The following is a 25,462-nucleotide window of genomic DNA, read 5'->3' on the forward strand; positions in this document are numbered from 1 at the left end:
GAAGGGTGCGCATTTGGGCCTTTTCCTAACCTGAGCAGGCCTCGACAGGCAGCACATGACACAAGACGATAACCTGGTGAAAGCAAGAAAACGTGGATTTCTTTGTTGAATTTCGTGGAAGCTTTTCCTCTTAGGTAGTTCTGTTTTTGAGAAAATTGTGGAACGGGTGTAAATTGCATCTTGGCGGCGCCCATTCGCTGGCGCCATCTCAGGCGAGGCAAGCAGCTCATGGGTTAATCTTTTGTTGCAGCACACAGTAATTTTTTTTTTTTTTCTTTTCGCGCAAATATTAAAAAGGGCATCGTGCGCTCCCACAACGGTTTTTCTCTTATTTCATCTTCATCAAGAAAATCAAAAAAAAAATTCTTCATCGCTGGTGCCGTCCATCTATGTAAAGAAAACCTCAGCTTGTTACCTCCCACGTTTATTTTTGATTTCCCTTGACTGCTTCAGCTTGTCTTTCTAGAAATGGTCACAACCTCGTGGTTTCGCTAATTACGGTACTACAGCAAGAGAAGAAGAATTACAAACCGACTTGAGACGACTTCGCCTTGAACAACCTTTAACTTTGACGTAATACGACATGTCAGACTTAGAAAGCTACAATTCAACTTCGGCCGATCAGGCCACAACCCCTCAGCGCCCTGATCATGTCTTGAACGACCACAGGCAGCAAAGAGAAAACTTGCCTCCTCCAGATGAGGAGGCCACTCTGGATTCACAAGCCAGAGCTGGTAGCTTTGGTGACGCCAGCGCCATTGCAGGTGCCGTTCCCAATGCGAGGCCTAGACGGCATCATGAGACTCCCAGGGTTCGCAGAAACACCCGTTCTCAGCTGGTGAGCGAGGCAGTTTCGGCGGAGGACGCTGCTTACTTGATGAGACGCGCTAGCAGACACTCTCGCAATTCAATCGACAGACAACAGGAAGGGTTGGCCAACTTGGGCAGACAGGGTACCAACGATACGTTTGCCTCAAGCATGCACGGGCATCAGTTTTCCAAGCGTGAGAGAAGACCTTCCAAGGGCTCTGTCGATAGTGATGCCGACTCTCATGCGTCGAGATCTTCTCAGGAGACGGAGGAGGATGTGTGTTTCCCCATGTTGCGTGAGCATGTTCGTGTCAATGGCATTGATTTTGATGAAATCGAGGAGTTTATCAAGGAAGAGCGTGAGAACGCAGAGCAGGTGAAGCAGCAGGAAAAAATCATCGCTCAGAACATCGGTTGGAACCCCCTGACTCCAGCTGCGACTTCGACCGCCAACTCCTTCTCTGAGAGGCCCTTGAGCAAGACCGCCGTAAAGTACACTCCAAAGCACGTCCTTGCTAGAATGAAGGGTAGAGTTGATGCGTCAGAAAGCTCGGAGAAGAGCACTTCTGTTCGCGGTATTACAACCGATGCTGGTAGACACAACTCTGACTCCTCCGAGTCTGCATTCTACGAGAAAAAGAATTCTGAAGACGATGATTCCTTCGTTGTGAAATTTGGTGGTGCCAAGATAAACGAGGATGATGACTTGGGATTACCTGAAAGATATTCGTTCTTCCACTCTGACAACGAGGAGACTGTCCATGCACCTGACATTCCCTCTTTGGTTGAGCCTGGCCAGACGGTTCAGGAGTTGTTCAAGAACGGCGACGGAACTTGGTGGTTGGATGTGACTTGTCCTACCGATGCTGAGGTGAAGACTTTAGCTAAGGCGTTCGGTATTCATCCTTTGACCGCCGAAGATATCAGAATGCAAGAGACTCGTGAGAAAGTGGAGTTGTTCCGCAGCTACTACTTTGTTTGCTTCCATACCTTTGAGCCTGATAAAGAATCGGAGGATTACTTGGAGCCTATCAACTTCTATATTGTTGTGTTTAAGGAAGGCGTGTTGACATTCCATTTTGCTCCTGTACCTCACCCAGCAAATGTCAGAAGAAGAGTCAGGCAATTGAGAGAATACGTTGATGTGAACGCAGACTGGCTTTGTTATGCCATGATCGATGACATCACAGATGGATTCGCCCCAGTTATTATGGGTATCGAATATGAAGCAGATGCTATCGAGGACTCGGTCTTGACAGCACGCGAGATGAATTTCAGCTCCATGTTGAGGAAAATTGGTGAGGCCAGAAGAAAGGTCATGACATTGATGAGACTTCTCTCCAATAAGGCCGATGTTATCAAGATGTTCGCGAAGCGATGCCAGGATGAAAACCATTATGGCCCTCGTACTTATGAAGAGTTCAGCCCACCCCCTAGATCTGGCAATGAATCATCTCACAATTCTGACATCAATCAACAAAGAGGGAAGGTAGCGCAACCAAGAGCCGATATTGCATTGTATTTGGGTGATATCCAAGATCACGTTCTCACCATGTACCAAAATTTGGGCGCCTACGAGAAAATTTTCAGCAGATCTCATTCAAATTACTTAGCACAGTTGCAAGTTGAGTCGTTCAATGCCAACTTGAGAGTCACAGAGATCTTGGGAGGTGTCACGTTGCTCGGAACATTGATCTTGCCAATGAATCTGGTTTTCTCGGCATTCGGTATGAATGTTCAAGTGCCAGGTCAAGACGTTCCCGGTTTGGGTTGGTTCTTTGGTATTGTGGGCGTGCTTTTCAGTGTTGTCGCTTCTTTGGTTTGCTTCGTGAAGGTGTACTTGACCAGACGTGAGAGACAGATCATAAGACAAGAAGACGAGAAGAGGTCAATTAGAAGTTTAGGGATGAGGATCAAGTCAAGATCAAGAGAGGCTGCGAAGTCTATCATAAGTTTCCCTAAAGGCTATGATTAGTCTGAGTCTGGGCTATCTTGAAACTTTTTTTTTGTGCCATCAGATTCTTTATATTTATTAGCATTCAGGCTTTATGCCTGACCGGACGTACGGTATTTATAAAAGCATTTAGAAATAATAGTAGACGAATCATCTTTTAGTCTTCTTACTCTTCTTGCGAGGGCGCTCTTCTACCTCTTGAGGAATCCATATCTCATTTTCGGCCTCACCAGGCTGTCTTGAAGGGCCTTCTTTGCTCTGGAAAACATCTTTCCTCCACTGCTGTAGATGTTTCTTCTTAGCAAACTTTCTTTTATCCTTCAATGCGAGCTCCTTAGGCCTGTAAGGAGCAAACTTCTTAATGCTGACGAATTTGTTCAAGTCCAGATCATCGGCTAGAAGAATTTCTCTTGTAGATAGTCCGAAAGTCTCCGGCGACACTTCCCTATACTTGAACTTGATCTCTTCTTTTTCCTTTGAACGTCCTCTTTCTTCTTCGACCTCATCTAAGATTTTGAGTTTGTTGGCCTCGACAATCTTGGCAGCCTCTTCCCTTATGTTCCGCAGTTGCTTTTTCGCTTCTTTTTTCTCCTTCAATTTGGCCTTTTTCGAAGACTTTTTTTCTCCTACAGCTTCGACGTCACCATTCTCAGTCTCGGGCTCATCATCCTCTCTAACAATGTCAGAATATTCAGCATCACCGCCATCAGCGGCCTTAGCAGCGTGGAATTCACCCATAATCTCGTCATCTTCGTCCCATTCTTGTTTAGTTATTTCAGCACCATAATATTGTGCATCAAACACCTGCGCCATCTTGTTGTCCCAATCAGCATCGTCGAAGTCATCGTTCAACAAAGATTCTCCAAAAACTTTCTCAATGGCCTCGTTGCTAACATCATCACCAACGGCATCCTTGATTTTCTTGAGTCTATCTGCAACCTTGTTCAACTTCTCGGTCTTCTTCTTTTGCAAGGCCTTCTCTCTTTCAGCCTTCTCTTTTTCTTTTTCAGCATGCTTTCTTTCTCTCTCCTTCTTCCTAGCATTAGTCTTGGCCCTTCTCACGGTAGCTTGATTACGAGCGTACGATACAATTTCGGCAGAGTTGGGGTCCTCGTAACGAAAGTTGTAGGCTCTCTCAAAGTCCTCAACGGCATCATCAAATTCTTGTTCATCGTCATTATCGATCTTATCCAAATCAATGACTTTATCGTTTACTTTTGGCACCCACGCTTTTCTATCGAGGAAGGCGCTCAAAAAACCTTCAGCATTCTTGGTAGGATCAGGTAGTTCTGAGGCGGGATCAGATTCAGCAGCCTCAGACTTTTCCTTCTTCTTCAAAAACTCATCGTCGTCCTCGGCCTCTTCTCCATCGAAGGCATTCTTGATATCGTCAAGTAATCTGTTTCTTTCTTCTCTTTCGGTGACAACAAAAGGCTTCTCGCCATCCACAGTGTCAAATTCGTTTTCGTCTTTCTTATAGTCCCCCAGCAACAAAGCTTGACGGTGGTAGTCTTTCAAATACAAAGGCTTATCTTTGGACTTCTTGGAAACCTCCTCATCGTTTTCGTCAAAGAACTTCGCATTAGGATCCAAAAGCTTCTTTGGGTCACTTTTAAGCATACTTAAGACCTTTTGAATTGAACTCTCCACATTCTCAGTCAATAATTCCCCATATTCATCCTCTTCCTCAGATGTGGATGAGGACTCATCATCCTCGCTTTCGATCTGGTAATCTTCTTTTTTTGAGAATTCTTGGGGCTTGGCCACTTCTTCAGTCGATGCATTTTCTGATTCTGCACGAAGAGCCGCCTCTTTTGCTTTCTTAGCAGCGGACTTTTTTCTAGCCATATCTAGGGTGTAGTTCTACAGTCTGCGATGAGTACTCATCTCTAGCGAAATTCAGAAGGTCGCGTTGATGTATGCACTCAGAATGTATTTACTATATTTTATCCTATAGTTTAGCTTGAGAAAGCTTGAAACTTGAATCTTGCTCAACTGCGGCTATGTATTCGTACCACCAGCCGTAGGCTATTTCACATCGGTTGAGATCAAGGTTTTCGCTGAGCACCTTCCAGAGTCTCTCGGTCAAGAAGGGCATCTCATTCGGGTTACTGGCTCTAACAAGACCCCAGATTCTGTGCAACCACGGCACAAAAAGACTCAAGGGCAAGTAGGGGATTATGTTGAAAAAAGCCAAAATAACTGCTTCTCGAGATGTTTCTGGCTCGCTTCTGGTCTGGAAGTGTTCTTGTCCACTGGACCCTTGTGCTGTTATGCCGAGCTTGAAGGCCGGAAGATCCTTTGGTTTTTTCCTCTTGTTCCTTTCGACTATGTCCTCTTTCTCTTGGTCGTCTTCTCCAATTTGAGACAAGGTGGAGCTGGCATCTATCTCTGTGACTGGTTGTGCTGACGAGAATGTGTGGTTCCTAGACTTTCTCACCGGAATCCCTGGTGGAGTCTGAGCACATTTATCGTAGACAAACTCCAAAAACTCATCGGCTGAATCTTTGTAATGAGCCCTGTCATCGTATTTAATTGGGTTCGACATTATTTTTTTCCCTAGTGTCTCAACGGCCACACTAAGTTGGTTAGCAGAGAGAACAGAAGGAAACTGATTCACCAAAAGCTCAAAATACTGCAATTCTCTCGTCAAATCACTGTCCTTATCTTTCAATGAGGAAAAGTACACCAATAGGACGGAGTGAACAGCTTCTATCAACTCACGGTCTGCGACACCGGGGTTCTGAGTAATGGAAAATGCAATCTGAAAAATGAAATCGACAGTCTGTGGATCTTTCTTAGCCAGCTGCTGAAGATAATTCTCCCAAAGCCCGCATACAAAAAGCACCTTACATCTAGCAACGTAGTCTCTATTGAGAGCATCGGGATGTAAATTGATCTCTTGATAGCTTCCAACTAATTGTCTCATGAACGTCTCCAATTCGACTCCTCGTCTGTTATGAAGAAGAATCTCAATGGATAAATAGTATATGAAGTTGTAGCCGTCAAACCCTCCCTGACCAATTGACATCAAAATGAAGTGGGCATAATAGAGAGTGTGGATTATTTGTAAGCATATCTGATAGTATTCACGCTCGAGGTCTCCTAATATCTTGGATGACTTGAAAAGCTGAGCAAAAAAACCAATATTGTGATTCTTCGCTGAAATAAATCGCGTAAGGATACCCTGAAATATAATGACTTGTGCAAACAATAACCCCTTCATGAGATACCAAAATGCTTGGTGAAATGGCTCACTAGGATTTTCACTCAGATCGTGGTTAAGTAGTCTACTGGACTGAGTGAAGTGGTTCAAGTCACGCATGAAGACCTTAATTTTTGCGGACACGGCCAATACTACCTCAAACGCAGTAGGAGTATGCGGAAGCTCTTGTAATAAAGACTCCAATATAAATGACAACCTGTTGAGATGTTTCACAACTGGTTTTGCATTTACGAGTGCGTTAAGTCTTTGTTCAGCATTAAGATCTTTCGGGTCAATCAATGCAAACTTTATGTAGACGTACGCAGAGTGGTCGGCTGGAGCAAAGATGAGATCAACTATGCTGTTGATCAAGAATCCAGGATCAACACGCCCCACATACTGCAGTAGGTCTTCGTGTCTATTGTACTTCAAGGCCAAACTGAGAAGAGTCAAGTTTCTTACATCAGGAGAGACCGCCGTGGAAAGGGAGAACCGCAAAGCGTACTTGAACAAGGGGTCCATGTCCTTGTCCCATTCGGAAAAGAACCACTTGTACTGTATCACATTAGTGGACGTGTACAAATGGTCTCTCACTTCATTGGACAAAGCGATACCGGAGATAATAGGCAACACTTTCCAAGCATTCTGGGGAGGGTTGTACGCCACAAAGCTCTGAAGTTCCTTGCCAATGACTTCATAAAAGGTCTTTATTGGTAGTGTTGGTTGAGACACCTTAAGCTTCTTATCAGTGATCAACTTAAACACCTCGATGATCAAGTAGTTCTCTTCGAACAGTGGAGGCTGGTTTGAGAAACACACCGTATTATTCAAAAAGCTTGAAAAAACCAATCGCAAGTTGTGCTCGTATTTCACATACGGCAAGTAATGGTAAATGTAGCCCAACACCTTTTGCACGTTTGTGTCTGGGGTAGGGTTTCTCAAAGTGTTGATCAAGTAATCCAAGTCCAGAGGCCCCTGCCCCATCGAATCCGCCAGAGGTGCAACGAGACCAGCGTCGACGTACTGTTTGTAGCTTGTCTTCGGGGGCATTGGTTGTGGCAGCTGAAGTAGTTAGGTGGATTAAGTAGTATAGCCGAGGTTGATGTTGGTGTGGTGCACAGAGGGAGGAAAAGGCGGGGGGCCTTCATTATAGTGAATGAGCTGGATGAAATGAAGCCACGTAAACTTGTTTTCCAACATAAATTTTCGTAATTTATTATCAGAAACAAGCACTTTTCTTGACTATAGCGGTTGGATTTTGGTGTTGTGCGGAATGGCCGTGAAGCACTTCCATTGGTTTTGCAACAACGGGAATGAGCGACGTTTCGGCGAATTTTTAAAACGATGGGTTTCAATTTTTCGATAGCAGTCAATGCATAGCCCCATTATTTCCAGAGGTAGACCCTTGTGTCTTGAATTTCTCATTGGCTGTCTCGAACATTAGGTACTCATAGACGACCTGGAAGCCTATTTGAGTCAGCCTATCTATGAGTAGAGTAAGAAAGAAAGAAAAAGTTCGGCAAAGAAAGATCTGAAAGATCCCTGAATTTGGGTTGCTTAAGAGAGAACAAATCCAGAAAGCTGAATGGAACCTGAAAGTGAACTCCCGTCGTGTAGTCTTCGTAGTTGATTTCGCAGCCACCAATTACGAGCACATGGATTCAGGAAATCATGAGATAACGAATTGAGTATCGGTCAAAATAGTCGTGAAGTTAAATGCCAGCAATCGTTACTATAACCAATTGGTCATACTAGTACACAAAACCAAGCTCACAGTACGGGTCACAAAATTCATGTGTATGACCCATCTTGAAATTCTATCTGGCCCTACGAGATTTCAGCGAGCTATCATCATCATGACCCCAAAAATCCCATCTCTCTAGCTCTCAAGTCAAGAATTCGACTTTATCCCTCAAATTTAATCACTTCCCTAAAAAAAAAGTGATATCTTAACTCTCCTCAAATACTTGCTTCATTCCTCTTCAATCATCTTGCACTCTATCCAATGGCTCGCGACATTACTTGGTGCGATTAAATCACATCATATTTTTTGCGCCAAGTTCGCATCTTCAAGTATTTCGAGTACAGACAACATCACCATCTCCCCCATGAAAAGGGAATTCCCGCTAGTACGCTCGTTCCACAACTTGGTGTGGAACATACGGCATTACCGACATCCGGCCCAGCGGCCCAGTTTCAAGGCAAGCAGGCATCCATTTTGCACGAATATTCAGCTCCAGAATGCCTCATGCGCTTTTTGGCTCAAGGAGACTTCTAAGGATATGGGGTCGAGAATCGTTAACGTTTTAAGTGATCCAGCAGCCGCCTGTAAGTCTCACCAGACAAAGCAAATAAGCACTAGGTTGGTGAAACTACATCCAACGGCGCTCTGTACGCCTTACGGCGTTCAAAAGACGCATGAGCTAGAACAGAAGGATGAAGAGCAGGCAGTAAAGGACAAGATGATAGAGTTGTTCAAAAAGGGCAGATTTAAAGACTTCAACGTTCTTATTCAGGAATACAGGCAAAGGGGCCTGACTCTACCTGCTGATGCTCTTGATGACATGGTAGAAGAGGTACGCAAAGACGCCTCAGGTAGGGAAGAAAATGAAGACCACATATACAAAGCTGAGCTAGAGACGCCGTGGTACATTGGAAAGAACGACCTTAGCGCAGCTGCGGTGTTTGACAACATATACCCAAGAATACCAAAATTGTATGAGTTCTTTCAAGTCCTCAAGTGCAAAAATCTACGAAGGGCCAGTTCGAAAACTCTAGAGAATGGTATATGGCTTTGCTATCATATGGATGATGCCAACACATTACAGCTGCTTCTCTATGCTTACTTGCAGAAGGCAAGCTATGATTCCAAGACCTTGAGCTATGCTGTCAACGCATTCGTTCTCAACTACGACGTTCAGTTTGCAAAATCACTCCTTCAAAGTATAGTGGACCTCGGGAAACCGCTTAATAGCGTGCTCATATCCTCAACAATAGCCAATCTTGTCAAGGTTGGCGCCATTTTCGAAAACCTAGATTGCATTACCCACAGCTGGCTCAGTGCCCAAAACTGCTCTGTACCAGATGTGAGGACGATTGCGTTAATATACAAGCAGTATCTTAAGTATGGGCTGCATGACGAGATAACGAAGATTCAACAAACGATAGAAAATTTGGGTTACAAGAACCATTACTTGATATCGATGGTCAAGTTACACAGTGACATACAGATGAGAGTTAATACTCAAAAGATTCATTTGACGACTCACGACATTTGTCAAATCCTCCAAATCAGAAATTCCGTTGCATACAACCTATCAGCATCACGCATATATTACGAATCCACACTAGCTTTTCTCGCGAGACATGCCACGACAAATAAGTTGGAATTTGTTATAAAGGAGATGATGAATGATGGCATACAACCATCTCTTTACGCATATAATGTCATAAGCAAGCATTACGTCACAGAAAGAAAGTTTTATCCGCTCCTTTCGTTGGTAAAAAACTCTCTTGTCCCATTAAAGAGCTTCCAACCGCAATACGTTCAATACCTTTTTGAAGCGTTTCTTAGGACATACCCATATGAAGGGTTAGAGTTGTCAAATGCGTTGCAACACTGGTTACAAAATGAGAAGAACATTCTCGACCTTGGGACCAAACAACGCATTTTGTCATCATGTTCGGTGACAAATGTCGAGTCTAACATGACTCCTTTCGCTCTTCAGAAGGATACCTTATTAAACGAGCGGAAATACGACTCACCCCAGTGGGGTCCAATGAAGCACAATTTACTCAGGAAGTTGAAGTGGAAGAACAAACAGCAAGTCACCTTTAGGGTTAATAAGGGATTCCGCGACATACTACGGAAAGGTGTAAAGCCTGACTACCACATACTCGAGAATACCTTACGGTCTCTGAAATTCCAATACAGAGTCGGCATCATAGAGAGTCTTGGTCAAATGCGCATGAATCTGTGCAAAACAAGGCTTTCAATTATTCATGAGATTATGAGCAACCCATCAAAGAGCCGTCTTCAGAAGTTCCTGAAAGAGGTGGAGCCCTATTTGAATACAAGTGACAAGATTTTCCTTGCAAGAAGGCTCATGAACAAGAATTTATTCACTGAGGCCTCTGAACTTCTCTCCTCTGTAAATGCAGACGAAGTCGGAGACCAAAGAAGCATGATACTTCTTAACTTGCGACTCCGTAATGAACTTGGGCGAAACAACTTTGAGAAATGTGATGACATCATAAGAAACTTTCCTATCAATCGAGTCACTCTCAGTCCCTACATCCTTAAGCAATGCTGCTACATAGAGAAGTCGCTTATGCGAAAGATAAAGGCTCTGGAAGCCAACGTTACGTCCAAGCTTCGTGAGATGACTGACGCTATGGAGCATACCTTGCAATTGTTGAGCGGGTTAATTGGGGACATTGAAATGAGATTGGCCCTGGACAAGAAAGACCTTAAAGAAACAATGGTGGAAATGTTTCAAATATTAGACCAATGGATCAAAAGGACCACACATGATGACTTCTAAACTTACGGGAGCATCACTCTCCTAGAATAGCATTATACATAGAGACACGCGCATTAATTTTATTCACCCCGTCGTATTGATCGTATTGATCTATTAGAGTCTGCTGAATCTCGAGATTGCCTGTCGCTGGTCCTTTGGTACTTTGCGTATTTATCACGAATCGATTGTGGAGTTCGATCACTTGCAGGAGGTATAGCAGATGAGCCACCATAAGCAGAGCCATAGTTAGGAGTGGGAGCATGACGTTTTGCAGGGGGAGCGGAGCGATCAGGAGCTGGTCGTTTGTGGAAACGACCAAAAGCTGGAGATTGTTGATTTTGCTGGTATGGATTGGTTGAAAGGTTCATTCTTCTCCCTGAGGCAGCAGCAGATGCATGCCTTGATGGAGGAGCAGTAACCAAGGTGTAATGACGACCCCCAAGTCCACCACCCAATCGCCTAGGTTTCCAAGATCTCACTAAACGGCCACGTTCCGTATCCACCAAAATCTTTCTTGCTCTTACACTGTTGTCAACAGGAAGACCTGTCGGAGCCAATTCCCTGATGCAATTCTTAGCGTCTTGTTCACGCTCAAACACAATGAATCCGTACCCTCTCGACTGGCCAGTTTTTGAATTTCTGATCACCCGGATCGATTCTATAGCGCCAAAGCGATTGAACATCGCGGGGAGGTCGAGCTCTGTCATGGAGTACGGAAGACGAGCTACGAACACCGTTTTGTAGGGGTCCTTGAGGAACTCATTCTGCTCAAACAGCTCCGTATCTTCCCAAGCAGTAAACTGTCTTCTTTGGGACTCTTCGTGAAGTTTCTTTTTCGAAATTTGTATTTGCTCTTTTGGCGCTACCGGGGGATGTTCTGCCTTGTATTTGTCGATCTCTGATTTCCACAGCGATACTGGTGTAATGGGAGTGGTTCGACGCTGCTCAGGCGGATAGTCTATCGGTTTTTTATACTGGAACGGTAGCCTGGGAGCAAAAAGCTTCTGTATTTTGCGAGGGTATCGTCCTCTTTCGTTCAGCAGCCACATCCTGAGTGAACGAGAGTAGCTTGTTAGATGCGGTGAGCTTCGCATTAGATGTTGCAATGCGCGAGCATAGACAGGATGAACAGGAGTAAGAGTAGGAAAGAAGGAGGGTGAATATCTGAACACATTCAAGATTGCATTGGCCTTTTAGCAATAATATTACGTTAGAAAGATGTAATTCGAATTTTTTTTCAAAATTGATAGCGCGCAGACCCCTGAGGTGGCTTCACAGCTTGGCTGCAAAATCCAGAGAAAATGAGGCACTTCTAACCGTAAGTAGAAAGCAGAGCATTAACAAAAGAGAAGTATATGTTCCGATAAAATTTGGTAGTTATTGTGTTTAGGCCCCGACAATTAAATCTCTGCCTGGCATAAGATAGCTTGGGATGTTCACTAGAGTTGAAAAAAAGAGTGCAATACTCTTGGAAATGGGAGGTGCTTAAATCAGAGACCTCTTTATCACGACAATGTGAGTCCTTTCCGAACTGCCTTAACGAAATGAAATATTTCAGGTACTATGAGTCCACAGTGGTGGGTTCTTCTCGCTCACATATTGTACCACATGAAACCCCAAACAGAATCGAGATCACCTGCATAGACACTTAACACTGCCCAGAAGACCAAGTGTAGCCTTCACGTCTATCAGGGTTCAAATTGCACGCATAACTTGATTCAGGTACAAGTCCCAATGTCTGAGGAACAGCAGCAGCAGCAAGAGCCAGAGCTTAACGAGTTTCAGAAATACAATAACGCCGTGGACCAGACAAAGCTACCCTTGTTCAGTAGGGCCCAGCTACAGCGGTACAACGGGGTGGACCGACCCGAAATCTACGTTGCGATCCGAGGAATCATCTACGACGTTACTCATAACCTGAAGAGCTATGGCCCAGGTAAAGCGTACAATCGTCTTGTGGGTAAAGATGCTAGCAGACAACTAGGAACCAACAAGCTACAATTGGGGCCCAACGAGCAATTGGCCGATGATCCTGAAAACACGTGGTATACGGGAGACTTAACAGAGAAACAGAACCAGACGGTGGACAAATGGGGGGATTTTTTTAGAAAGAGGTATAAGATAGTAGGGTTGGTGGTGGATCAGCATGACCGGGACTAGCCCACAGAAATCGGCCAAAGAGAGATGTGAGGGTCAATTGTTCACTCAATTCCACCAACACCTACAAGGCAGTTGATGAGACTTCTCGTTATTTTTTTTCTTTTCCTCTTTTTCTTCTGGAGGGGAAATACTAGTGTTTTTGATGGACCACTTTCCCACATGCCACCATTACGTAACCCATCATTGCCAAGCCGTGATTTACTGGCTGCTTTTCTGAACGCAACTCATTGTGAACTTGTGTGATCATCATAAAAGTCTTGTTTCAATGAGAGTCTTGATCGGGCTGTGAGCGGCTGAGCACATGTAGTGAATGAAGCGAAAAGCCCCCGTGAAGATGCCTCAAAGCGAACGGTCGCAGAACAAATCTGCCCCTATCCTCGGCAGGCGACAGAACGTGTGGCTAAGCACAGCCAAAACGTGAAGTATGTGAATTAACACCCAATAAAGTATCATGGGCGTCAAGGCTGTGACCCTGGCCTCACCCTGGTTGCTCTACATAATATCAAAATATGTAATATGCCGTTGTCATCAAAGTATTTCAATATGACCAGTCCACGCGTAAAGAGATTTTTCCACTATCGGTGATCGGCTGAAACCTCGGCTTAAGATTAGGCTGGCCTTTATCCCAAAGGGTGTCGAGAATTGGCTACCAGGCACGAGTTCTATTGCAGGTGCCGGCATCTTGCTTTTTTTTTCGCCCTAGCTCCGGCGGCTCGCTATTATCACCTGAGTACGGAACCCACGGAACCGGCCTAACCGTAATGAAGAGTATAAAAAAACCCTCCCAATTCAAACCCTTCTTTAATTCGAACTCACTCTTTCTCTTTTTTAACTCTCTTTTCCTTTCAAAAAAAAGTAGACAGCTTTCTAGCATTGTTTTGTATTCCTGACAATGGCTGGGCCTCTTGGCTGCAAGGGCAGACAGAAAAAGGCAGCAAAGGAAGCAGGTAGCAGGCAGCAAAAGAACCCTCGCATTGTGCCCTGGAAACCTAGGCCACTGGCCGCGCGCTGGCCCGTATATTGCCCAAAGAAGAACCAGCGGTAGTCTTCTAGCGCGCCCCGTACAACGATTTATATTTCAGACTCTGAGCTTGGAAGCAGAGAGGAATTTTTCGAGATTCGGGAGTTTCGGTAGTGTTTAACCTGATCAGTTTGGTTCAGATTGTTGTGATCTCTATTTTCTCCTCTGCCCGCCCACTTCTATTCTTATCTCAAGTGCCCTTCCTTCCCCTGCCTATTATCACCTTGTCCCTAGCCTGTCCTACATCTTCAGTGCTGCGAAAACCTCCCACACAAAAATTGCAATAAACATCTAAACCGCTCCCATCCTCCTCCTACCCATTAGCCCTCGTTCACACCATGGAGGCGTCCACGAAGAAGGGCCAGCTCAGACTGCAGCTTCTAGCGGGCGAACAAGATATCAACACCCTTAGCGGCTTCCACGCCAGCGGGAAACTGCAAGTGCCGGATGGCTACCTCCCCGGCAGGTTCCCGATAGCAAACCCGAATCCAAATGCAAACATGGGCCAAGGTCCGTATGGCAGTTTCCAGCCTAGCCAGAATCTCTCCAATCACGATTTGATCACGCCAGTTCACCAAAGAGGCGGCTACGATGCTGCTTCGAGAAAGGGGTCTATGGCGTCTTCCATGTCGATGGGCCGGCTTTTCAAGAAAAAAGAGGTGTTTTTCGATGACGACGCTGGCTTTGACATCGGTGATGTCTCAGGCAATACTGTCACTTTCAACGATATCCAGCATCTTCGGGATAATAATGGCAGGTACAGCATCTCTGCTCGAACAACCGACCTGACGCCCATCATTCCCGTGCTCAGTGCTGGCGGCAAACAAAACACCCAGAATAACATCCAGTACAGGAAGTACATGAACCATAAGAAGAAAATGGAGTTGGCCAACGGCGCCCGCACCATGTCTTTGGCTAATAATCCCATGGGCGCTAACCTGCTAGCTTCCAACGATGCCAGGGCCATGTCCATGGGGATGATGAGCGATCCAAGAACAATGTCCTTGAACTCTGCTCCAGGAAGACAAATGTATCCCAGTCAGAGTAACTACGGCCCACGCGCCATGTCGATGCGCCCTGGTGTTCAAGGCCAAAGAGGTCCAGGCCAGAGAGGCCCACTCCCGCCAAATCTTCGCACAAACTCGTTGAACAGTAATGTCATGTTGGGCCAGGGTCAGGGCCCCATGCAAGGGTTGTCTCCACAGGCCATTAGATCACAGTCGCTCACTCAAGGCGGAGGGCCATTCCCTTCGCCTCAACGATTCGGCCCGGGAAACGCTAAGCCCATGCCATATGGCCCTGGTGCTCCACCTCCAGGCGGCCTACCTGTCAATAATGCGGCTGGCCCACCTTATGGAAACTATCAACATCCCCCTAGGTCAAACATACCAAATGGTCATGTACAAAACGCTCGTTACAACGGCATGCCTCCCAATGCAGCTCTTTCAAATGAATCATTCATGAATGTGGTTGAGGAAGAGGAAGAAGAAAAGGAGCCTGCTGCTTCAACGCCACACTCGTTAGATCCCGGAAAAACATTTTCCCCTCAGAATGAATTTACTGGCTCTCGCAAGCTTCCCAACGATGATATTGCAGATGAAGATGAAGAGGACATTGTCTACAACTTTGAGAACGATGCATCAAGTCCCCAGATTTCGAGAAAATCAACCATCAAAAAGTCGAATTCTATGAGAGTGCGGAAGCTTGACTTATTTAACAAGGTTGAGAATCACAAGTCTCCTGAAACAGTTTACGAAGATGGCGACAGTCGTTCGATTGAACTGGTTGGTGTCATTGATAAATTGTCCAAGAAGCTGACCTTCGACGACAGCGAACTGCACGACTTCAACAAACTGAACGCTGAGAAGTTCCAGACTTTGGGTTCTTCGGCATCGGAACCTGACTGCTATACAACTGCATCAGAATTCTCGCCAGCTAAGAACACAGACAACTCGAAGAATGAAGTCGATGACCAGTCCCCTTATGTGCCGCCAGGCTCTACTGAAACCGCAAACCCTGCCTCTCCAGGCAACCAAAAACGGAAAGTCATCAAGTTGAAGAGCTTGGTTGCAAATACCGCCTTCAACAACTTGCGCTCGCCATCTAGCAATTCACAAGCTACATTTAGCCTGGAGTCTAATTCGAAAGAGTCTTCCGAGTTCGATCATAATGACTCAAAGAACAATGGTAGTTCAAGCAAAATCTCTATTTATTCGCACGACTATTCTAAGACAGACACCAAGGGTTACTTGCAAGAAGGGGCGGACATCAAGGATAGAGATGCCGCTTCTGCCGTGCACAACAAGAAGTATGATCATGATTTGCCCGAGCTACCTACTGAGCTGTCTCAGTCCGAAACACCTTCGACACCCATCAACAACAATGAAGGAGATACCACGTTCGAGCTTCAATCCACACATGGCAGTCATGCTCCATCTTCTGATGAGACAAGAAGTGAGGATATCCTTGCTCGAAATACATCTGGAAATCATTTGTCACGTTCAGGTTCAGATTTGGACATGGAAAGATATGTTCAGTCACCAGGCCGTGAACGCAGAGTGTCGTCTTTTACTGATGCCGAGGCTCAGAGAGAGAGAAGAAAGTCGACAATATCGAGCAAGTCAAGGAGCTTTATCAAGCGCTTGTCTAGGAGTGGATCTAAAGCAACAGAAAAAGACGTTGGGTCGAATTCGCAGAAACACAGAAGTACATCATCTATCGGTTCCTATAATGATGGAAATGCTGTGAAGAAGCCACTTCATTTCACCAAAGAAGAGTTGGCTATAATGACATGTAACAACGATTTGCAGAACGAGTTGCAACTAGTCGCTAGTGAACTCGCGGCTCTGATCAAAAGAGAATTGGCACTTGAGGCGCAAATTAGGTCTCAAGTTAAAGGATTAACTAATGACGCCTCTCAGACGAATTACAAAGAGTTGGACTATGAAAATCGTGAGAAGTCCAGACAAATCGCTCAGTTGCAAGAGAAGTTAAACAACGAAAGAAGACTTAGGTTCATTAGTGAAGAGCACGCTATTTTGTCCGAGCATGACCAGTCTCCCAGTGCCTTGAAGTTGGACTACGAGAAGAACGAACTTTACAAGCAGTTGCTTGCGAAAAATGATCTTGTAAATCAGTTACAGGACAAGTTGAATGAGCTTCAGACTAAGCAAATGGAGAGAGGCGATGACAGCTTGTTGGAAAGTTACAATGAGCTTGTGAGGAGGAATCATGAGCTTAAGGCCCAACTCAATCAACAAAGCAAGGGAGATTCGCATCTGACAGGCTGGTTCTCATCAAGTGATCTCACTGTACAGAGTGCATCGTTGGTGGATAGAGATTCCGAAAAAGCGGAGATAATGGCTCTCCGTGAACAAAGAGACGAGTTGAGAGAGATGATTACCAAGCTTACTTCATCTCAGAATGTCGAACTCAAAATTGCTCATGACAAAATTAAGACTCTCGAGTTCAAGCTTGAGAAGATGAGTTTGATTAATGACAAGTTGAGCAGGAGAGTTGGAGAGACAGTGTCTACCGAATCGCAAAACAGTGGCCCTCAATTCAAAAGCGGCCAAGGTGGAAAGTTACAAGGATTATCGATTGTAACGCCAAAGCACAATCTTTTTGATGAATAGAATTAATGAACGGGGAAACGGACGGTATAAATATCTGATACAGTAAGGATCTATCAAGGGTAAGGAACGTATTTAGCTGTAGCTTTCAAAAAATTTGAGGATCACTTTGCCCATGAGAGGGCCGTGGTTTATTAGATTGTTCGTTTTGTAACTCAGACGATCAAAAGTGGCCTTGTCTATCTTGCCGATTGCAAGAGTGAGTTTCAAAAGGTTCAAAGCCAAAGGTGTGGAGAATTCCGGGTGACCTTGAAAAGTAAGCACTTTCACTGGCCCTGATTCAGTTATGAGACCCTGAATCGAGCACTTGTTGGTGCTTCCGATCGATTGGAATGTTGTCAGAGCCAACAAAGAGTTGGAGGAGGCACTAGCGGTGGGAGGCAAGCCGTATACAACGTCTCTATGAAACTCCACCAAGTTTATGTGCTCAAGAACATGCCCATCGTCCGTCTCCAAAGCGTCCACAAATGGGGACTTCTCGACTGAAAAGATGCTCTTGTTTAAAGCGATAGTTGTGGAACCACACTCCCAGCCATTTTCAGTACTATTTCTGTTCACTTTGCAACCCAAGTTCTTTGCTATAAGCTGATGACCAAAGCACAATCCCACCATAGGGAACAGAGGCTTGTTTGCAATGACATATTTCAAAAAGGTGTCAGTCAGCTTGATCCATGGGTTCTCGTTATCAAAGGAGTCCGACCTGGAGCCCGTCAAGACAATCCCCTTAAGCATGCCAGCATCGAGGAGCGCCCTGATACGAGCCAAATTCTGGTCGGTGATGGCCTGGTGTTGAGGGTGATCGAGGCTGTAGGCGATTTGGTACTTGACGAGCGGAACTGCTGAGTTTCTCAAGAGATCCACAGCATTGTCACCAAAGTCGCCGAACTCGTCCGCATGGTTTTCGATGGGAGTATCCAACACAAGCACTGCAATGTGCGGTTCCATTAGGAGTAGGAGATGCTTATAGGGAGAGATCAGAGGGACGGGATGGGTGGGATCTTAGCAAGAAGGGTGCGTTAGGGAGCTTGTGTATCAGTAGAGGGCATGTTTTTGTCCTGCATGGCAGTCGATGTTCTCTAGACTATACTAGTAAGATTCTTCAAATGCAAAAATGAAAAAAAGTAAAAAAAGGGGCGGAGGGAAGGGGCAATTATCGGCTTATATATCCAGGAAGAAATTACAGAGGGCTTTCAGAACCAATCTAAATCAAGGTCTTGGTTGGGGCGAACTGTCTGCCGCGAAGCAGATTATTTCGCTTAGGAGAAAAGCACCATTGAGAAGAAAGACGCTTCAAAGAGTCGTGAAGTGGGTGATATTGTGATTTGTTCTTCCTCTTTCGTACACGGTGGATTCCTTCTTTTCTATTCTTTTCTTTTCTTTCTCTTTTTTTTTTTTTCAATGCGCTTGGAAGCAGACTTCATTGCCATCATGATTCATGTTGGGTTTGAGGGTACTGCGGATTTTAACTAGTTTGTGTCAAAAGTATCTCATGCATCGGCAATCACGTAACCCAAAAAACCCAGTAACTCGAAATTACAGTGAGGCCTACATTTCGTTGAATTCTCTATAAAGTCTAAAAGTCGAATAACAATAACATCAAATGTTTGAACATTAGGATTGGTGAGATTGAAGCGTAGAGTTTCTCACACCAAGAGTCAGTGTAAAGTGTAAGTAGACACCACAGTGAGTCAAGTGGCTGCGGCACGCTCACTGGTTGCGAGGAGCCTTGACCGAGAATTCCATGTATTTATTCAACTTTGTGAATTTTCTCACTGCTATTCCATCGACATTGGCAAGTCTATTTTTTTTTTCTTTTTTTTTTATTACATTTTTTTTTCTATTGTTTTTTTCACTCACCCTTGAACTTGACTAAGGCCCTGGACAAAATCACCTCTCCCTTTGGCGCGGTTTTCCTTCCTCACTTCCGTGGTGCACAAGGTCAACGCTGAAATAATAGACAACCTCAGCACCGTACCATCTTCTGCCCCAGTGCCCACTTAACCATCATCGCCTTATACATTTGCTATATTCAGCTGTTGCACCAATCATTCGACTCAATTTCTGAACGTTTTTCGCTTGTTTCATCTTCCTTCAACTCTTTCAGTATCCAGACATCCACTGCAGTACAATAAACCGGTATGGATGGAACACAGAATAACCAACGGGACGAAAATAACCAGCAGAATCAAGGGAACTCGGGAAATGGAGGCACTATCTCCCACTTGAGTGCAGGGTTGAAGTCGGTGTCACTCTCAGATCAGCAGCAGAACGCCGTCAACCTCAACTTATTACAGCAGCAGCTCCACAACGAGGCCTCCAATCAGGCCACACAGTCCAGAATCAGCCAGTTCTTTGCAAACCAGCCTACAAACGGGTATACGCTATTTTCCCACCGCTCAGCGCCCAACGGGTTCAAAGTTGCTATAATATTACTGGAGCTTAATTCTCCATTCAACACTATCTTCTTGGACTTTAATTCGGGCGAACAAAGAGCTCCTGAATTCGTCTCGATAAATCCAAACGCCCGTGTGCCTGCTCTTATCGATCACAATAACGACAACACCTCAATTTGGGAGTCTGGCGCCATCATCCTCTACTTGGTGTCTAAATACTTGAAAGACAACGGAGAATGTCCTCTCTGGTCTGAAAATCTCATTGAACAGTCACAAATTGCCCTGTGGCTATTCTTCCAGACCTCGGGCCACGCTCCAATGATTGGCCAGGCTTTACATTTCAGATACTTCCATTCGTGCCCTGTGCCATCGGCCGTTGAACGGTACACAGACGAGGTAAGGAGAGTTTACGGCGTCATCGAAATGGCCTTGGCCGAGAGAAGAGAAGCTCTCATCATGGACTTGGACAGGGAAAACGCTGCAGCCTACTCGGCGGGAACAACCCCATTGAGTCTGTCAAGATACTTCGACTACCCGGTGTGGCTCGTGGGTGACCGCGCAACCGTGGCAGACTTATCATTTGTGCCTTGGAACAATGTTGTGGACCGCATTGGTATCAATCTCAAGGTGGAATTCCCGGAGGTGTACAAATGGACCAAACACATGATGAGGCGACCAGCTGTGATCCGTGCTTTGCGTGGAGACTAGAGCACGGTGACAGAACGAGAGAAAAAAGGACAGAAAGAGGGATGATTTATGACTCGCCGAAAGGTTTAGTGGCATATAACGTGTCTAAGAATCGAAGGGTTATAATATAACGTGTCTAAGAATCGAAGGGTTATAATTTAAGTTTTAGATTATGACGTTTTTTTCGCATGTAGCACGTAGATCAGGCGCTCGAGGGCAAGTGCTTCTAATGATTGGGACCGGATGCCGAAATTGGTAGAGAAACTCTCTTCCCCGAGGAAGTCCGGGGTCTATATGGCATGACACAAATATAAGGTGACTATGCGGCTCACCCTTCCCCTGACATCAGCCCAGACACATACGAACCAAGCCACCTACTAGGGAGTACCATCAACAAGTGACTCTCCACACCGAAGTCACCCCATATGCGTTTCTCTTCTTTCAATGCTTGATCCAGTTACTTTAAGAATACCACTGGCCATGCACCCTGTCGCCATCACTTTTGTCTTCGTGAACCGCCTTGAGGAGTGAGAAATGGCTGCGAAAAAAGAAGGCATATTCGTTCCTTGCAATTGGGGGAACTCTTCCGAACACACATCATGCCACAGCAACAGTTCCACTTTCTCGTACTTGTTGGATCTTGGCTCGAACGACCGATTTTACTGTAGAATTTATCCCCACTTCGTGAGTATATAAATATGTTGCCCAACCCTCCACCTCATCCTCTCCAAGCATGAACATTTGCAAACAAGCGTCTAAAAGAATACTTACCAGAGCAATGGCAACGATTCCCAAAACCCAATACGGCTTCAAGTTCGACAAGCTGCTCAACAATATCCGCCTCGTGGAAAACTTGCCGGTGCAAACTCCGTCGAGCAACCAGGTGTTGCTCAAGATCGAGGCTGCCGGTCTATGCCACACTGACCTTCATCTCTTGGACGGCTTTGATGCTGGCGACAACTATGTCATGGGCCACGAGATTTTTGGTCTGGTAGCCCTGAAGGGTGAGGAGGTTTCACATCTTGAGTTGGGAGACAAAGTGGCAGCTTTTGGGCCCAACTCGTGTGGAGTGTGTTCAATGTGTCGCCAGGGCTACGACAATGACTGCCTCAAGACAGAATGGCTTGGGTTGGGTAACGATGGTGGATACCAGCAGTACTTGTTGGTCAAGAATCCTCGTAACTTGATCAAGGTGCCCTCCGAGGTTTCGGACCCTGCCGTTGCTGCTGTCATCACCGACGCCATGTTGACGCCTTACCACGCCATAAAGATGGCCGAATTGACCCCAGCCAAGAAAGCCCTTTTCATTGGTGCTGGTGGTTTGGGTTCTACAGGTGTACAGATTGCAAAGTTGTTTGGTTCCCACGTAACGGTTCTTGACACAAAGCCAGCTGCTCTTGAGTTGGCAAAGCAGTTTGGTGCTGATGAAGTCTACACTGAGCTTCCTTCTGACACGAAGCCTGGATCGTTTGATGTGTGTCTCGATTTTGTTGCAATCCAGAAAACATTCGAGGTATGCCAGAAGTTTGTCAAGCCTCATGGCACAATCATCCCGGTTGGTTTGGGCGCTACTCATTTGTCGTTCGACTTGGGTGATTTAGCGTTGCGTGAGGTACGTGTATTGGGATCCTTCTGGGGAACTAGCAATGACATTACCGAGTGCTACGAGTTGGTCAAGGAGGGTAAGATTCACCCTAAGGTTTCCACCTTCCCATTGAAGGAGTTACCTGAATGTATTGAGAGACTAAAGAGGGGTGACGTCAGTGGTAGGATGGTTCTTATTCCATAATCCTTTGCGTGGATGAGAGATAGGATAGTATAGGTAACATTCAATGTATCACTTTTTCTTACCTGCTTTCTTTCCACCACCTTTTCCTGATCCTTTACCTTTGTCATTCGCATTGCTTCCGGGTAAAACAAGTTTGACTTTGCTGACCGTGAACACACCAATGATATCATTCGATCTAGCACCTTTGAGCAATTCGTGCTCTACAGGCCAATCAACTTCCACATCCTCGGTTTTTTCAACCTTCCTGCTGGAAAAGTACAGAATAGCCTCAGTAACTGACTTGCCCTTTTTACCGAGCCCAGGCTGGATCTTGACCTTGTACTTGAACTTATTGAGGGCAGACCAAGGCGCAAATACTGGAACAAATGAGCCAATCTCATCGCCTTTGGCAGCTCTGGGTAAAAGGGAATCAAGCTGCTCTAAGTATTTGCTGTCAACACTGTCTTCGTCATCTTGTAAGTACTTCTTCAATTGCCTGATTTCCTTAAGATTAGAACGCTCAGCGCCTTTGTTCACGTACTTCTCTTTTTCGGCTTCAGCATTTCTTTTGGCTTCTTCTTCCTTTTGTTTTTCTCGTTCCTGAATTTGTTTCAAGGTTCCAAGTGCCTGCATTCTCATGAGTTTCTCCTCTTCATCTTGATCAGCGTACTTTGTATTGATTTTCTTCAATTTACCCTTCTTACCACGAACATTGGTGTTCAAGAAAGACCGCCTTGCCTCCTCGACCTCCTTTTCAGTTCGATTTACTGATGCAGAATCCATATTATTGTATTCTTCCTTCTCTTCACTGATATCCTTCTCAGAAACTTCGTCCTTCTGAAATCCTCCATCATTTGCTTCCTTCTGTTCTCTCTCGTTCAAGATAGCCGTGAGGTTCAAGCTTTCAAGGTCACGCTTTCTGTTACTGACCTCAGGATGCAAACCATGCTCATCTTGTTTTAGCAAACGAGCAGTGGTGTATTTCTTGGTTGTCTCCTCGTCGACTAGCCAATAGAGACCAAATCCCATGACCAATTGTGCCGGTGGCATGAAATTTTTTTTACCCTTGATATTGAGCCTACCTGGTCCTAACAAGGTATTATCAACATCTTTTTTTGACACTTCGTCTCCAGGTAGCCACCATGCAGAAGTACTGGATTTCCCATTCCATGCAACTGACGTTGATAATGCAAATATACCAGCCTGAAAGAGTGTAGATGGAGGCAAAGGCTTTCCTTTATAAGGGTTTTTAATAAAAACTTTGAGAGCGCCATCGATATCAGCAGATACAAAACAATCATTATCACTAAAATGACGGTAATAAATCATATCAGTCTGCAAGTCATCTCGGCCAGCAAGGCACAAGTAGCCCTCGCTAGACACGAACCAAAAGAACTTTTCAAACCAAAACTTTGGTCTGATTGCCTTGAGCTCATCAGTCTCTTGCTTCAAGTTCCTCGCGAGGTCTTTTTGGATCTTCCGCTCCGCATTCTTCAAAGCAATCTGTGTGTTCTGCTCAACCTTATTCTGCTTCGATACAGCAAATTTTTTCGAGTCGAAGTAGACTCTAGCGTTAGCGAATGCGGAGAGATTGAGATCGATGTCAACATTGATCGTTGCAACTGAGTGCTTCAGTTTCGTTTTTGAAGATTTTTTTTTGGTAGATTGAGACTCTTCAAATTCAGAGTCAGAGACATCAGACTCAGACTCCAGATCATCTGTATCATTATCTGAATCCAGATCTGATTCAGATCCGCTTTCAGATTCGCTTGCAGACGAGTCAGAACTCACATCTGAGTCGTCGCTGACGTTAGCATCTTGAATTACATCAGGATCAGGCAATGCTAATTTGATTTTGGACTCCCTAAGGTTAAGAGGGAGTTTAATTGTTTGTGCAATTTTGTCATTTCTTTGTTGACCCATCTTAATCAACTTTTCGATGATAGTCCAATCGGTCTGCTTGTTGATCAACTCTTGGATGGACAGCTTGCAATCTTCCACCAAATCTGCATGGTATATAATTGCGTTTCCTTTCTTTTCATTACTCTCCGATTGCAGTTGAAGCAGTTGAATCTGTTTGTCTCTTTCATTTTTGGCAGTGTCCAAACGCTTTTGAGCGTGTTGTTTCTGCTGCTCTATTCTCAATGCGTATTTCGTGGACTCGAGATTTGTGAAGAATTTGTCAAGAGTCTTGTTGTAGCCCTCAATCTCTTGAAAACGAAGCTCGTCCCTATTGGCTTTGTATGGGACAAAAGGGTGAAATTCATCGAAAACAAACTCCAAGGAATCAGAGTTGCTCGCATCATGCAACCTATTCTTCTTTTCCACAATTACACCTCGCACTTTTTGATTTTGCATTTCAGACAACAAATCCAAATATCTTGTCTCAGTCAACTCAAGAGCCTCAATCACTTTTTCGAGTAAGTTATTATCATCCAACATCTCGAGGCAGCTTTGGGTAGGAGAGATGCCGACTTCGGCGAGGCCCTTTAAAATGAGATCACTTGAAAGATGGCTAGCATGAACGAAGGCAAGCTTATGAATTGAAAAGACCTTCTTCTTTTTCTTCTCGGACAGATCGCCAACGAGTTTATCTTTATGAGCAGAAACCCATCCCTTGACCACATCTTTAGTATACGTTCTCTTTTCATATTGCTGCTCTTCGTCGAAGAGTAATTTGTCGAACATTCTATAGGTCTCATTAACGGCATACCTATCATTGCCAGCCTCGGTGTTGGTAACAACTCTTTGTAATGACATTATCTTCATTTCGTGATCTAGCAACAACATATTACCGGCACTGAAAAATTCAAGCACCAAGTAATAAAGACCATCGGAGAACTCAAAAACAAGCACTCTATCAGTCTTGAGTTGTCTTAAGTTGGAAAGCCTTCTTGTCTTCAAGTGCTTCCTCAACTTCGTGACGAAATTCGAGGGCGCAGGGGCAATTGGTCTTTCGAAGTCAGACAAGTGGAGCTTGTTTCCACAATCAAGAACGACGGTCTTTTTTGAATCAGGCAATCCAAACCTCAAGATGTATTGTCTCGACGAGTTTGCCACATTGTAGATATTTTGCAACCTGTAATTCAAGAGGTTCTCCTTCAACTCACTGGTCAAAATCTGTAGGTCCAATGACGTTACTCTTTGCTAAGCAGTTAGTAATGGTTTTTTGTACAAGATTCACTTTGGAGAGTTCATACCTTCATGATTTGGGTTTAATCAATGGAACACTAAATGAAGCAAGACTCACTTTTAGATGTAGCGACATTGTATGCAAGAATATCCCAGGTACTAAAACGTTGATGATCG

At 44.9% G+C, this 25,462-nt stretch overlaps 11 protein-coding genes across 11 annotated transcripts; 6 read left to right on the forward strand and 5 right to left on the reverse strand. All coding sequences in view use genetic code 12, as the record gives it.

Moving 5' to 3' along the window:
* Positions 1 to 583: 583 nt before the first annotated feature.
* Positions 584 to 2,785, forward strand: ALR1 (Mg(2+) transporter; the record flags this gene model as incomplete). The annotated part of the gene is made up of 1 exon (XM_029033488.2): positions 584 to 2,785. One exon carries the CDS (start codon positions 584 to 586, stop codon positions 2,783 to 2,785), a length of 2,202 nt encoding a protein of 733 aa, XP_028892080.2.
* Positions 2,786 to 2,914: 129 nt separating this feature from the next.
* CJI96_0003009 (uncharacterized protein) lies at positions 2,915 to 4,612 on the reverse strand (the record flags this gene model as incomplete). The annotated part of the gene is made up of 1 exon (XM_054702113.1): positions 2,915 to 4,612. One exon carries the CDS (start codon positions 4,610 to 4,612, stop codon positions 2,915 to 2,917), a length of 1,698 nt encoding a protein of 565 aa, XP_054558088.1.
* A 103-nt stretch (positions 4,613 to 4,715) lies between these two features.
* PEX8 (Pex8p) lies at positions 4,716 to 7,019 on the reverse strand (the record flags this gene model as incomplete). The annotated part of the gene is made up of 1 exon (XM_029033486.2): positions 4,716 to 7,019. The coding sequence occupies one exon, from the start codon at positions 7,017 to 7,019 to the stop codon at positions 4,716 to 4,718; it is 2,304 nt and encodes a 767-aa protein (XP_028892078.2).
* A 1,058-nt stretch (positions 7,020 to 8,077) lies between these two features.
* On the forward strand, positions 8,078 to 10,513 carry CJI96_0003011 (uncharacterized protein; the record flags this gene model as incomplete). The annotated part of the gene is made up of 1 exon (XM_029033485.2): positions 8,078 to 10,513. One exon carries the CDS (start codon positions 8,078 to 8,080, stop codon positions 10,511 to 10,513), a length of 2,436 nt encoding a protein of 811 aa, XP_028892077.2.
* A 59-nt stretch (positions 10,514 to 10,572) lies between these two features.
* CJI96_0003012 (U1 snRNP complex subunit) lies at positions 10,573 to 11,541 on the reverse strand (the record flags this gene model as incomplete). Its single annotated transcript, XM_029033484.2, has 1 exon — positions 10,573 to 11,541. One exon carries the CDS (start codon positions 11,539 to 11,541, stop codon positions 10,573 to 10,575), a length of 969 nt encoding a protein of 322 aa, XP_028892076.2.
* Positions 11,542 to 12,226: 685 nt separating this feature from the next.
* CJI96_0003013 (uncharacterized protein) lies at positions 12,227 to 12,652 on the forward strand (the record flags this gene model as incomplete). Its single annotated transcript, XM_029033483.2, has 1 exon — positions 12,227 to 12,652. One exon carries the CDS (start codon positions 12,227 to 12,229, stop codon positions 12,650 to 12,652), a length of 426 nt encoding a protein of 141 aa, XP_028892075.2.
* A 1,359-nt stretch (positions 12,653 to 14,011) lies between these two features.
* On the forward strand, positions 14,012 to 17,308 carry CJI96_0003014 (uncharacterized protein; the record flags this gene model as incomplete). The annotated part of the gene is made up of 1 exon (XM_029033482.2): positions 14,012 to 17,308. One exon carries the CDS (start codon positions 14,012 to 14,014, stop codon positions 17,306 to 17,308), a length of 3,297 nt encoding a protein of 1,098 aa, XP_028892074.2.
* A 72-nt stretch (positions 17,309 to 17,380) lies between these two features.
* CJI96_0003015 (putative amidotransferase) lies at positions 17,381 to 18,250 on the reverse strand (the record flags this gene model as incomplete). The annotated part of the gene is made up of 1 exon (XM_029033481.1): positions 17,381 to 18,250. The coding sequence occupies one exon, from the start codon at positions 18,248 to 18,250 to the stop codon at positions 17,381 to 17,383; it is 870 nt and encodes a 289-aa protein (XP_028892073.1).
* Positions 18,251 to 19,443: 1,193 nt separating this feature from the next.
* URE2 (glutathione peroxidase) lies at positions 19,444 to 20,406 on the forward strand (the record flags this gene model as incomplete). Its single annotated transcript, XM_029033480.2, has 1 exon — positions 19,444 to 20,406. One exon carries the CDS (start codon positions 19,444 to 19,446, stop codon positions 20,404 to 20,406), a length of 963 nt encoding a protein of 320 aa, XP_028892072.1.
* Positions 20,407 to 21,163: 757 nt separating this feature from the next.
* On the forward strand, positions 21,164 to 22,174 carry ADH5 (D-xylulose reductase XYL2; the record flags this gene model as incomplete). Its single annotated transcript, XM_029033479.2, has 1 exon — positions 21,164 to 22,174. The coding sequence occupies one exon, from the start codon at positions 21,164 to 21,166 to the stop codon at positions 22,172 to 22,174; it is 1,011 nt and encodes a 336-aa protein (XP_028892071.2).
* Positions 22,175 to 22,222: 48 nt separating this feature from the next.
* CJI96_0003018 (uncharacterized protein) lies at positions 22,223 to 25,359 on the reverse strand (the record flags this gene model as incomplete). The annotated part of the gene is made up of 2 exons (XM_029033478.2): positions 22,223 to 25,300; positions 25,354 to 25,359. The coding sequence occupies 2 exons, from the start codon at positions 25,357 to 25,359 to the stop codon at positions 22,223 to 22,225; spliced, it is 3,084 nt and encodes a 1,027-aa protein (XP_028892070.2).
* Between the last annotated feature and the right edge of the window lie 103 nt (positions 25,360 to 25,462).

This window comes from Candidozyma auris, chromosome 3 (assembly GCF_003013715.1).
Source record: "Candidozyma auris chromosome 3, complete sequence".
Classification (NCBI taxonomy): Eukaryota; Fungi; Ascomycota; class Pichiomycetes; order Serinales; family Metschnikowiaceae; genus Candidozyma; species Candidozyma auris.